This window comes from Geotrypetes seraphini, chromosome 10, assembly GCF_902459505.1.
Source record: "Geotrypetes seraphini chromosome 10, aGeoSer1.1, whole genome shotgun sequence".
Classification (NCBI taxonomy): Eukaryota; Metazoa; Chordata; class Amphibia; order Gymnophiona; family Dermophiidae; genus Geotrypetes; species Geotrypetes seraphini.
Genome location: NC_047093.1, coordinates 18135456 through 18147964, shown reverse-complemented (window position 1 = coordinate 18147964; position 12509 = coordinate 18135456). Strand labels below are relative to the sequence as shown.

The 12509-nt window shown below is 44.0% G+C and overlaps 1 protein-coding gene across 9 annotated transcripts in view; it reads right to left on the bottom strand.

Annotated features, from left to right (window-relative positions):
* BPTF (bromodomain PHD finger transcription factor) overlaps window positions 1-12509 on the bottom strand; it is a 232412-nt gene that overhangs the window by 137258 nt on the left and 82645 nt on the right. For all 9 annotated transcript variants that reach the window (XM_033961424.1, XM_033961417.1, XM_033961422.1 and 6 more), the window contains exon 3: window positions 7715-7938. In XM_033961424.1, the coding sequence (XP_033817315.1) occupies window positions 7715-7938 (224 nt within the window). The remainder of the gene's footprint in view (window positions 1-7714; window positions 7939-12509) is intronic.

Here is a 12509-nt window from a genome sequence, read left to right as displayed (position 1 = left end):
ATGTCTGAGTAACCCATGCTCGTTAGGGCCACCCTCTTAAGTCATGCTGTAAGCCAAAAGTGTTCCAGATTCTCGATAAGGATCGGTCCTTGTGTGAGATCTATTTGGACCAGCAGTGTGAGGCTTTTGTCCCTCGGAGGGCTTTTGTCCCTCTGGAGGGCCAATCGGGCGCTACTAGGACTACTAACCCTGGATGACTCACCCTAGAATGGGCTACTGGGGAAACATGCACAAAGGGCCCTTTTTCTGGCCACAGTTGGATCAACACATCCAACCCCATGCTTCTGGGCTTGTATCTTTGGCTATAAAAGTGATCCACCTTTGTAATTACAGCTGAGGCTATCAGATCCATCTATGGATGCTCCCACCGCAAAACTATGGAGGAGAATGCCTGGGGGACAGAGACCATTCCTCTGGGTCAAAAGTTTTCTGACTGAGAAAGTCAGCCTGCATATTTTTCACTCCCACTATGTACACAACCCTACAAATGGGCTTCTGCCCACCAAAAGTGAAGTCAACCATCTAGGCCTTACAGGGTGCTTCAGGTGCCTCCTTACCTGTTGCCATAGGTCACTGCTGTCGCATAGTCTGAGAAGACTTCTCCAGTGCCTGAAGCATTGGTTGAATGGCTCCGAGTTCTAGTCTATTTATGGAGCACTTTTGCTGACCTAGTGTCCAACGACCCTGAACTGGGTGTCCCGTTGCAATGATCCCCCTCCCCAACCGTAAAGGCTGGTATTAGTCATTAGAATCTCTTACGAAGGAATTAGTTGAGGCATGCCCCTTGATAGGGCAGCTGGCTGCAGCCACCACCGCAGACTGCTCATTGTTTCTAGTACCCAAAGAAGTGGTTGCTGAAGAGGCCATCAAGAGAGGTCTTCTGTGCGCTCTTGCCTAAGGGATCACCTCTATGGCTGCCGCCCTTGACTCCAGGCCCTGCAGATAAAGCTACACTGTGGGAGTTGGACTCTGTAGCAGGTCCAGAGCTTCAGTCTACATGGCTCTGGAAGAATGACCTGGCCCAAGGCTGTGTCGAAGAAAACTCCCAGGTACTCAGTCTGCTCCAGCTGGTTCTTCTTGAAGTTGGCAATTCATCTCAAGTTCTGGAGGAGTTGGACCACTCTTGAAACTATAGACCAGGGATTAATACACAGAATCGAGTATGAATGTTGAAAATATATATTTTATTGATAAAAATATACCAGACAGTCTGTGTTTCAGCTCAAAAGTCTGCCTCAGGAGTACATATATTATCAGATAAATGATGATTCTTGAGTTTTATTGGTACACTGCATCATTGAATCAGGGTAGCTAAAACAACGGTCCTCATGGGTTCTGCGGCAGCTATAGGACTGCACTAGGCCAATGTACCTTTGCAGGTCTCTGGTAAGGATCTCTTCCCTAGGGAATATGCCTCCTGTGGATCTCCTGCCCTGGAGGACTCTAAGGCTGAGCCCAAGGCTCCTGCCCCTCCTCCACATGCTTCAGTGCACATGGACATTCCTCATACGGCCATCTAATGCAAACCTGGCATGATACAGAGGTAGGAAGTCCTGAGGGGTCCATCTCTGTAACTTTTAAATAAAATCAAATCGAGGGGTTTTAAGGCAGACTGAGCCTTTAGAAAAAGAAAAAAAAAAGATTGCTTAAAATATAATATGGCCACTGCCGGTAAAATCATGCCAAAAACGGCCGGTGAGGACTTTCCTGAAGTACAAAAAATGCAGGGAAAGGTTTTAGAGGTGAGAGACGACTCTGCCTGCAGAGAAACCTTCAAAATTCAATTTTCCGCCCTCCTCCCTCAATTTTCCCCACTGTGCCATGTGGCTGCCTGCTTCAGTTCAGGAATGAATCTGGGATAAACGGAGAACTCTGCCTCACAGATTTGAAGTATGAACTTGGTTTTCAGGCTGCCAGTCGGACCGAGGTCAGACTGAGCCTCGACCCCCAGAAAACCTCATGCCGTGAAGGGGAGAGGACCACATAGCTAGCCCACTATTAATCCTGGCCAAGCCAGGAAGGAGCCAAACAGCCTGTGCTCAAGCTCATGATAAATCAGGGATGTGAGAAGCTACGTAGGGGTCAGCCCCCGAGCACAAAAAAAATACAAAAGCAGGCTGGCTAGCTAGGTGTCCCCAAGGGCTGATCCTGCCAGCAGCAGACTTCCGCAGCTCAAGTCTGCATCTTCTCCCAGGCAGAGGTCTCAACATGTGGTAATCTCTGGATACTGAGCCTCCAACTGAACACTTAGAAAAAAATACCAGAAAATATGCAATAAAATCGCAGAGCAGAGAACACTTCTGAGCAACTGGCCTGCAGGAAAAAAAAACCTGAGAGGGCAGGAGCAGCTCCCTGGAAATAAGATGGCGTTCAAAAGATAATTGACAGCATTCTGGAAGTAACTTGTGCATTCAGATTCACAACTCTACCGTTCATGACCACCAGACAAATTGCACTAAAAAAGATGTTGGAATCAGGGCACAAGGAAGAGAGAGAATGGAGTGAAGAGAGGGCGGAAGAGGAGAATGGAGAGATGTGCATAGGAGGGGGAAGGGAGATGGATCCAGGGATAGAAAGGAGTGAGGGAAATATGCTAGACCATGGGGAAATAGGGCATGAAGTAAGAGAGAAAAGACAGGAGATGTTGGCTCATGGTGGTGGTGGTGGGGGGGGTAAGTGGAAGGGACAGGGAGATATCAGGTTACAAGGGTGGGGAGGGGAGAAGGAGGGAGCAGGTGCTGGGCTAGAAGGTAAAAGAGGAAATGGTGAAACTATGTGGGAAGGACCAAGGATGGGTGGGAAAGGAAACAAATGTCCAGAAATGTTATTTTGTACATACAGCTACAACTTTTCTGATAACAATATTTATGCAAACAGCACTCCTATTACATGTACATATGAATGCATATGTAACTCAGTGCTGATAATATTTTCTATTTGAAAAGTATAGCTGCTGCTAGCGTAAACCCATGTATACGCACATGTGCTTCCAGCATGCTCTACGTGCACATTTTTCCCATACAACTTGTCTACATATACTATTCGGTTTTTGTACTGAGGAACTATGCACTGAGCTTTTGTGCAGCTCTAACACATGGCTTTCTGCACTGGCCCTTAAATATGTCAAAGTGGTCAACAGTAAAGTCTGCAGGGGCCACCCATACACCGAGAACCCATTTCACAAATGCAAGTACATCAGGCTAGAGAATGACGCAGGAAAAGATATGTCCCCCTCCTGTGAGCTCAGTCCTCTTCCCATTCCCACAAGCTCCATCCCCAGCAGCATCCATACAAGCCTCAATCAGGTATGATTTTGTATACTTGTCTTTTTATTAACATATAAAAGGGAACATTATTCTTTACAACTTAACAACTATGAAGCACCAAGTCTATACTAGCACAACCTGTAGTTTAACTGTTCTGATTTTTTAATCCATGGATGAACAAATCACCCACAATCTCTGGATTCAGTTTAGCTCTCCTTTCTTCCACAATCCTTCTCGCGATAGAGAATGTCCTATCCGAAGATGTGCTGGTAGCTGGAATACACAGGATCTCCCCCATGCAACTTTTGCTAGTTTTGGCCAGCTCTGTTGCTTATTTTTCCAAAATGTCAAAACATCAGAAGCAGCAGTTGAACATAAATAACTGTCCACCTTATTAACAATAGCCTTCCAAGGAGACATTGTTCCATAAAAGTCACTCAGGAAACTAACGGCTGCATCCATTTTCATTCTTTAGGAGGGGCCTTGCCCTGGGAGCTCTTCCACAGTGATGCTCTCTGGAAATGTGGAGGATCCTGATATGTTTAACTCGAGTCTTCCATTTTGAGCACTTTATGTAAGAAGTCCTTGATGTTTCTCATCATAGTATGTTTTTGCCCACAGCTTGTTCATGCGCTTTCAGTCCACTGGTACCATCACGTGACTTCCACTTCAATGCCATCTTGCACATGGCGAAACTGCTGCTTTGACCATCCACGTAGGTAACGAAGGGCTTCCATACCGCACTAGCTCCATCATTTTCGATAAAACACAATCGCTCACTTTTTATAACAATGAGATTTTGTATTGTTGATTTACCCATGACGACGAGATAACCTAGGAAAAAAAAATAAACAGCATGAATGACCCAATCAAAAAAAAAAAGACAATTTAAAAAAACAGTAGTACACTACAAACTACTACAGTGGATTGAATTTGAGTAACTGTAATCCACTGTAGCAGTTTGTCTCAATATCAACGTCTTCAATATAATTACTCACCTTTGCCAAATCACAGCAGTATCGCTTTCAATGATAACAAGCTTACTAGGGCAACCCGAATCCTCTTTTACCAAGCAAAGTTTCTTAGATAAAGTATTTCCTAGGACCGAGACGAAAAAAAGAAGCATGGGTACAAGTACAGTGTATTACACTGCAATCTATCATTTATAACAGAGGTAAGAAAGTTGTGATAAGACCTTAGATTATGGCATGGAATATATTTTCTAAGTCAGATTCAGAAACCATACATCCATAGCAATTGGAGAGAATGACAGGGGGGAAAAGATTTGTCTGTCTCCGTGAGCTCTGTAGACAGTATCACAGTAATGAAACAATAAGGTAAATTCAATATGGCTCCTTAAAATAAGTCGCTCAAACAATGATATAGATACAGTTTCTCATGACATTAGTGTGGGAATTTACATAACAAAAAAAAAAAAACCATTTATTGGACCCATGAGGAATGTATTAATTACATATTGTAATGTGGGCACACGCCTATTTTACCCCTCCCCTTTTTACTAAACCGCAGTAGAGGTTTCTACCACGGCATAGAATTCCTATGAGTGTCGGAGCATTTAGAAACCTTTACCACGGCTTAGTAAAAGGGGGCATATTAATTGTAAATTTACTGAAGTATGACAAACACAATAAAGCATTTGTGTTTAATATTTTAACAAAAATAGCCCCAACCCTAACTCTTCCGCCCTTCTCCCTCATCTAAAAACAAATTGCTTTCAGACGCAAATACAATCTATTAAATACAGCATATTTCTTGCAAGTTAGCATTGGTTTCAAAGCCATTACAGCACAGTAAACACAATAACCATTCAGCATAAAATAAATTTGCCTCTTATAACCTGAATGAAAAATGAGAGAAGTATACAAATTACAAAAGAAAAATATCCCCCCTTATTATTACCTGTACTCCTCTCATTTGCACAGGCCTATTTTATAAAATAAAATATACAGGTGTACAACAGCTTCACCCAAATGCAGACCTCTTACATGTTCTTGTTGGCACCTATATTTACATATAGATCGAAACCATTTCAACAAAGTAGAAAATGCCTCACACATAAAAATGCTCTATGAAAATATATTCAAAGTAGTTAAAAGGGAAAATCTCTTATCTCCAAAACAGTTAAATTAAAGCTACAGGGCATAGAAAGACTGCCTTGGAATCTGTAAACGTGTGACCTAAGTGTAGGTCACTGTAGTTCCCACATTTAACTGCCTTGAAAAATGGAATTTGTAAATGTGAGACCTTTGTCCTGCATCTTTGATAGTTAATGTGTAGATCCATGGGTAAACTTGGGTGCAATGCAGAGATCCCCCCTCCCCCCCGAGGTCTCTGTATTGCACACAAGTATATCCATGCAGGCAGGCAGCAGTCCTAAATTTCTTTTACTGGATTCTCACTCACAAGGCCGATCGCAGATATCACCTCTGCCACTTCAGGTGTCATTGCCCCCACCCCAACAATCTAAGCAGGTGCATTGGTAAGTGGTAAAAAAGGCCTCCTTTAATTAAAAAACAAACAAACCTAGGGCCCACTTTTTCTCCTCCTTCTGCCTCTTCCCCCAACCCAAAGTGATTACTCTTCTTCACCGGCATCCAGTCTTCTTCGGGGATGGGGAGGAGGATTAGCAGCCGTAGCAGCCATGTTGGGTTGGGGAAGAAGCGGGCAACTAAAAGAGGAGAAAGGCCCTAGTTTAAGGGGGGGGGTTAAGAGGAGACTTTATTGAAGGAAAAAAGCACTGCAGTGGGCCATGTACAAACGGTGGTGACCCGTCATGCGCACAGGACATTGGCGCCCTGATATTTGTGCGCCAGCCCTATGACTTCCTGTTTGCACTCTTGGGGAGGGAATTCGCCCCCCCCCCCACTACACTCACGCTCTCACCCCCCCCACATTACACTTACAACTCACTTTTTCCCATTTCCACTCTGGGGGGGGAAGGGAACCTTTACAATGTCACGATCAGGGGGGGGGGGGTGTTTAATGCTGCATGCTGAATTAGAAGATTGCCGAAAACCCCAACACACTTACAATTGTGCCTTCACAATTCCGCTCCATTCAGGTGCGCACTTGTTGATGTGCGCATTTGATGGAGCAGAATTGTCAGGGCAGAATTGTCCTGCACGCTATTGACAGTGTACCACAAGCAGTATATCAAATACAATACAAAAATGAGGAGACAGAAAAAAAAAAAAGACCTCACCTTCCCCAATGTGGTTGCTCTTCACAGGCATCCAGTCTTCAGGGCTGGGAAGGATGATTAGTAACCACATAGGATTGGAGGAGAAGCGGGCAATGAGAAAATGAGAAAGGCCCTAGGTTTTGTGGTTTGTTTGTTTTTTTAATTGAGGAGACATTTTTTAATTAAAAAAAAAAAAGCCGCCTTACTGTTGGGACTCTTGCCTATGACTGCAATTTTCTGTCTCACCTTCCTCCAGCCCACTCCTAATCACCACTGCCACAACAACAAAAACCCACAAAATGGTTCTTGTTCCCAGGGTTTTCTGATTGTGTGCAGCAGTAATAGTTGGGCTGACATCACACTTGGGAGGAGGTGGAAGGAAGACAAGGCCAACTGGGTAGCCCTCCTTTTCTGATGCTGGCATTGCACTCGAGGGGAGGTGGAGGATAACAAGGCCAATTGCCAGTGGAGGTAAGAGGGCTTACTCAGCTGGGGGACTAGGCCATGGTAAATGGCGGGTGGTTGTTTTTTGTACCGCAGGAACTAAGCTTTTTACTGCCTCCGCAGTGATGTGCCTGCTGATTTTTCTGTTGCTGTGGATTTACCACAGTGACTAGTCCTCATGTCATTCTCTACATCGGGTCCACGGTAAAACAGGTCCTAGTTTTGCATTTGTGGTTAATAGAAAGGCCAGCAGAGGGAGCCCACCTATACACAGAGAACCCATTTCACTGTGTGTTTTGGAAGGGGGGGGGGAAGCATAGTAAAAAACAGACCCACAGTGCACATGTGGTAGGTTTTGCACTGTATTATGTATTTTATAAATCTCCTTGGGCACTCAAAGTGAATAATGGCATAAGAACCTGTCAAATCTCTTCTCTGCATTTCTCCTACTCCCTCAAACGTGGTAATATTTCCAATCCAAAATTTAATTCACTACTAATCATTTTATAGCTCTACTAGATGTACACATTACATGCATTAGCAGATGTATACGGCGCTACACAGATATATGAAGGCATGTAAAGTGGTTCAAATAAAACCATTTCAAAATGACTCATGCTGTAACCTCACCCTATAGCAGCATTCCAGTACTCAGGCAAAATAATTACCTAAACAATTCTATGCGAGAGCAACCACTTCTTGGGACTTGAGTCAACCTATCCTAATTGAAACATGTTGGGCCATTTTTAGGTCAAGACAAATAGGTTCTTCGTTATACTGCAATTTATAGGATGCTTCTTACCATTGGCTGCAGTCAGGAAAGATTTGTTACTCCCCCGAGCTTTATTAGTGAGGTCTTCTGTTATATCCATGTGTCGATGAATTTCCTCACGCATTTCTTCAATTGTTTTACAAAGGTCAGTTTCCCAGTAATCTTTGTCTAGGCAGTCTATTAACTGTGCCAGCTGGATCTTTGTGCTGTAGTACCAAATCTTCTTATTCATCTCATTTTCTGAATCTTCTTCTCTGTAAACACATAGAATGTCAACTTCCTGTGAATTAACATTTCTGCATTTCCTTTCTCAAAACTTAATAAGCAGGCAGCTTAAGACCTAGATTTATCTATACTATTTAAACCCGATTACTGTAATGTGTCTTTAAAGCTTCATTGACCTGAAGAGTGCACAATTCTCAAAAGCTTTTCACAGATAGTTTAAGTTAGGCCAGTTAACCCCTGGAGAGATCTGTCCTCTAAAGTAACATATTTAAAACTCTTGCATTGCTCATCTACATCTTTTTATGTTGTGTATGCAGACCCAAGACAAATTGCATTTCCTTGTTTGATACGGGGACAGAATTTGCCCCTGTCCCTGCGGTTAACTGCAGGAAACCATCCTTGTGTCATTCTTTAAGGAGAGAGGGAAGAATCAGAGTATGAATGGGCTCAGCCACTGACCCTCAAGCCTTGCATTGAATGTTGGTGTAGATTAGGACTGAGGTTGAGATAGACACTAAAGAATGACACCGGATGGTTTCCCGCAATCCATATCGTTCTCTAACTCCAGACCTGGTTATTTCACAGATTAAAGGCAAGCAGCTGAGGCCAGATGGAATTAAAGCTCCTCTGCAAATGGAATAAGAAGATTGTGGTAGATTTCAGATGAAGGTAAACCTAGGATCACACTATTTTCCGTAAGGATTGAAATGGAAGCAAAGACATCTCATGATTATGAAACTATACTGACCCCATGGGAAAGTTGAAGAAGGGAAGGAATGAACAGAAGGAGTCACTCAGAAGCATGGAAGAAGCCATTGCAGGAGGTCCTGTCTCGTAAGGCTAAAAGGACAAGGATCACACTGAAGGCAACACAGCAAGAGGACTCTGCCTAGTAGATGATAGTTGTGGTTGACTGCCTGGCTTATTTATTTAAATATTTATTTGGAAACACTACTCTGAAGCTTTTAGACTAAGGAGAGTGCAAGCAATGCTATTTTGTAATCCTAAGGTTATGTGTGTTTTCTTGTAGCATGCATTATAGCAGGAGTGTCCAATGTCGGTCCTCGAGGGCCGCAATCCAGTCGGGTTTTCAGGATTTCCCCAAAGAATATGCATTGAAAGCAGTGCATGCACATAGATCTCATGCATATTCATTGGGGAAATCCTGAAAACCCAACTGGATTGCGGCCCTTGAGGACCGACATTGGACACCCCTGCATTATAGGAACTGCCGCTGAGCAGAAAGCTGCCATAAGAACAAGTCTAAAAAAATAAGAAGAGTTGCCGAACTGGACTGGCTCACCAATCCCAGCATTCCATTTCCAGAGGGGCCAATCCAAGTCACAAGTATCTGACAGGTTTGTGAAAGTATAAGCACTAGCTTTGCCTAAGGTCTACCTTTAAAACTGTTTTGGGAATTTAACTCCAGCATTACCGTATGTCTTGCTGATTCACAACAAGACTAGAAATGAGGAGGATGTAAAATAGGTGGACAATCTGGCCTTGAGGAAGGTTATAAATCAGAGATGGAGGCAGCCATAATAGGCCCCTTGATCAGCACTGTCCTCTCAGTTTTGGGTGCTATGACAAGGACTTGTGCAGAAGAGCCTTGGGGGGATAGAGTTAAAGAACCCCTTTAAGCATGGCACCTCTTTAATGTTTCTCTGGTGTCTTGCTTGACTGGCTGCTTGCAACCCTTTAATGCCTGCCCTGCTGCCAACTGTTAAGATAAGAAGCAGCTCAGGTTCTGTTTGCTCCAGGTGGAGGGGAGCTAGAACTGTGCAAGGACAGGAAGGAGAGAGCTCTTCTGGTATGGTAGGCAAAGCAGCTCATCGCAGTACCTGTGGTCTGAGATGGCCAAAGCAGACCTTAGCTGCTCCCTGTGCTGTCATCCACATGGTGGCTGATGCGAGAGATGGAGGAGGCAATCTATTTATACTCTCCCACTTTGAGAGGCAGAGGGTAGGACAGGTATCAGCATAACGATATACCGTATTTTTTGCTCCAAAGACGTACTTTTTCCCCCCCAAAAAAAGTGGATGGAAATAAGGGTGCATCTTATGGAGCGAATATAACACACACATACCCCCGGTATCTTTTTTTTAATCCGGGCGGTCCATCGCTCCTGCCATTTCCTAACTGTGCTTCCTGATCTCTTCCGGCAGTGGCACAAGGTAGGCACGAGCTTTTCACAGCCTGCCTGGTCCCGCACTGCTCTCTGAATAGCTGCTGTCAGTTCTTGCAGGACTCGTGAGAACTGATGACAGCCATTCAGAGAGCGGCATGGGACCAGGCAGGCCGCGAAAAGCTTGCGCCTGTCTTGTGCTGCTGCCGGAAGAGATCAGGTGGTAGAGCGAGGAAAGGGCAGGAGAGTTGGACTGCCGGGATTTTAAAAAAAGGTACTGGGGGGGGGGGTTACAGTAATTTTCATCGGCTTCCTGCTTTCTTAAAATAGCCAACAATGTGTCTGCTTTTCCATCCCAAGAAAACTGTGGGGCTGTGAAAAGGTCTTTAGCTTTGGTTGAGGAGGGGAAGTGCAGGCAGTCTTCTTAAGTGAGCATTCAAATTCATGTCTAAGACTGCAACACTGAATAGGAGGAATTTGAAAGGCCAACATGGTGCTAGGAATAATGGCTATACCTGCAGCAAAACTGCTTTATTTTATGCTTCCAGTGTCCACTGCAGTTTTTAGGCAGCAGTTCAAGATGACGGGAAAGGATTTTGCACAACTGTGGTACCTCAGGAATACCATTAATGGAAAATGTCATGGTATCTTACATGCTTCATTGCTTGTCCCAGAATTCTAGGGCAGGCCCCATTGCCTACCCTGTTCCGGCCTGCCACTAGACCACAAGAGGGGGACAGGGTACAGGGCAGGGCGGTGGGACAGGGTACACCATACAGAGTACACCATTTGGTTTTAATTTTTTTTTTCTTGGTTTTTCCTTCTCTATAACTAGGTGCGTCTTATGGTCAGGTGCATCTTATAGAGCGAAAAATACAGTATCATCTTGAGAAGTTTCCAAACAAGCAGTTAAATTCTCTATCGCCTAATAACCTTTAGATGGTACATCTGGGTACCATCTCATTTACAGTTCCCTTCAGGGTTTCTGGGCACCAACCTACCTTACTACACTACTGCTTGAGCAAACATTTAGTAATATTCATAGTATCTGCATCAGACAAAATTTATTTGAAATATGCTCTCAATAGTTTCTCTGCTGACAATAACACACATATAGCAAAATTTAAAAATCTCAGATTGGTAGCCCTAGACTGATTTTCTATCTTTTTTGTACATCTATGTAAACGCAAGCTATCTTTAATCCTTGATGTTCCTGCTTGTTGTGACATTCTAATTTGAGATTAAAATTTCTTAGAAACAGTATATCCAGCTATTGAATTTTGGAGTCCAAATCATTTTGCTTAGAGACAACCTGTTGGGAAAAATCACAGAGCTGTTGTACAGGATCTTTTAGCATTGTGTCAGTTCTTTTAAACCATTTTCCACACACTCCATAAAGAGAGACTTGTAAAAACTATCAAAATCTCCTCCAAAAAGTCAACAGGCCTTAGAAAGGAAATTGATACGTTGCTTATGACTTGAAACCTTGCATTGCTAAACACTCCCAACTGAGGTAAAACCTTTTAGGGACAAACCCCCTTCAGGAGAAAAGGGGAAGGGGATATTCCCCGAGCTCAAAGAGGCATGCTATTCAATACTAGGAGTAGAAGGGGGAAAAAGTAGTACCCTTAAGCAGTGGAACCAAATGTTTTTCTAATGGCCCAACTAGAGGAGGATGCCTAAATATTTAGTTTTAGCCTTTCATGTTCCCCATACTGAAAAGTGAAAAAGAAAATCAGTTCCTCAAAGAGAAAAGTCCACAGATGTCTCCAACAAAATAATCTTGTCCACCTGGCTCCACTGGGGCCTGGTGTGCCCCTTTGGCCATACCTGGTGGTCACATTAGGGAGGGAGCTGCTTGATTTTCACCCTGATGTCGGTCCCGCCCTGATGAGTGCATACAACTTGTCACTGAGTCATCAAACCTGCCCCTTCTATTGTGGCTAGATCTTTTCCCTTGTTAATCATCTCCGATTATCACATATCAGGTTAATTCATCAAATGCACATCACTTCTGAAGAGGTCCATGGAGAGCCCAATCTGAAGGGACAGAAGCAAGTGCAGGCCTCATGGGTTCTCCCCCTATTAAGGGTCAACCAACCCTTCTCCACCGCTTGCCGAACCAAGTAACAGGGACCAGCAAGAAGCGAGGCTCCCGACACTGGTGTACATCAGGAGCATAGCTTAGATGTTGCCTCTAGCTCCCCACAGCAAGAGCAATGCAGTGTTCTCCCTAGCGCCTTTCAGCCGGGCGCCCCGCCCGGCTAGATTAGGTGAGCGCCCGGCTGTCATCTTGGCTGCAAATTCGCCTCCGCCTGACTTTTTTTTTTTTTTTAAGCGCCAAAAAAAGTGTTTTCAGCTTTACTTTTTAAAACAATTTTCCTACTGCTGGTCGATTTTTACAGTCGCAGTTGGAGGCAGGGGCTGCAGGCTCATTATGACCCAGTGCACAAACAGGAAGAACTCCGACGTCGT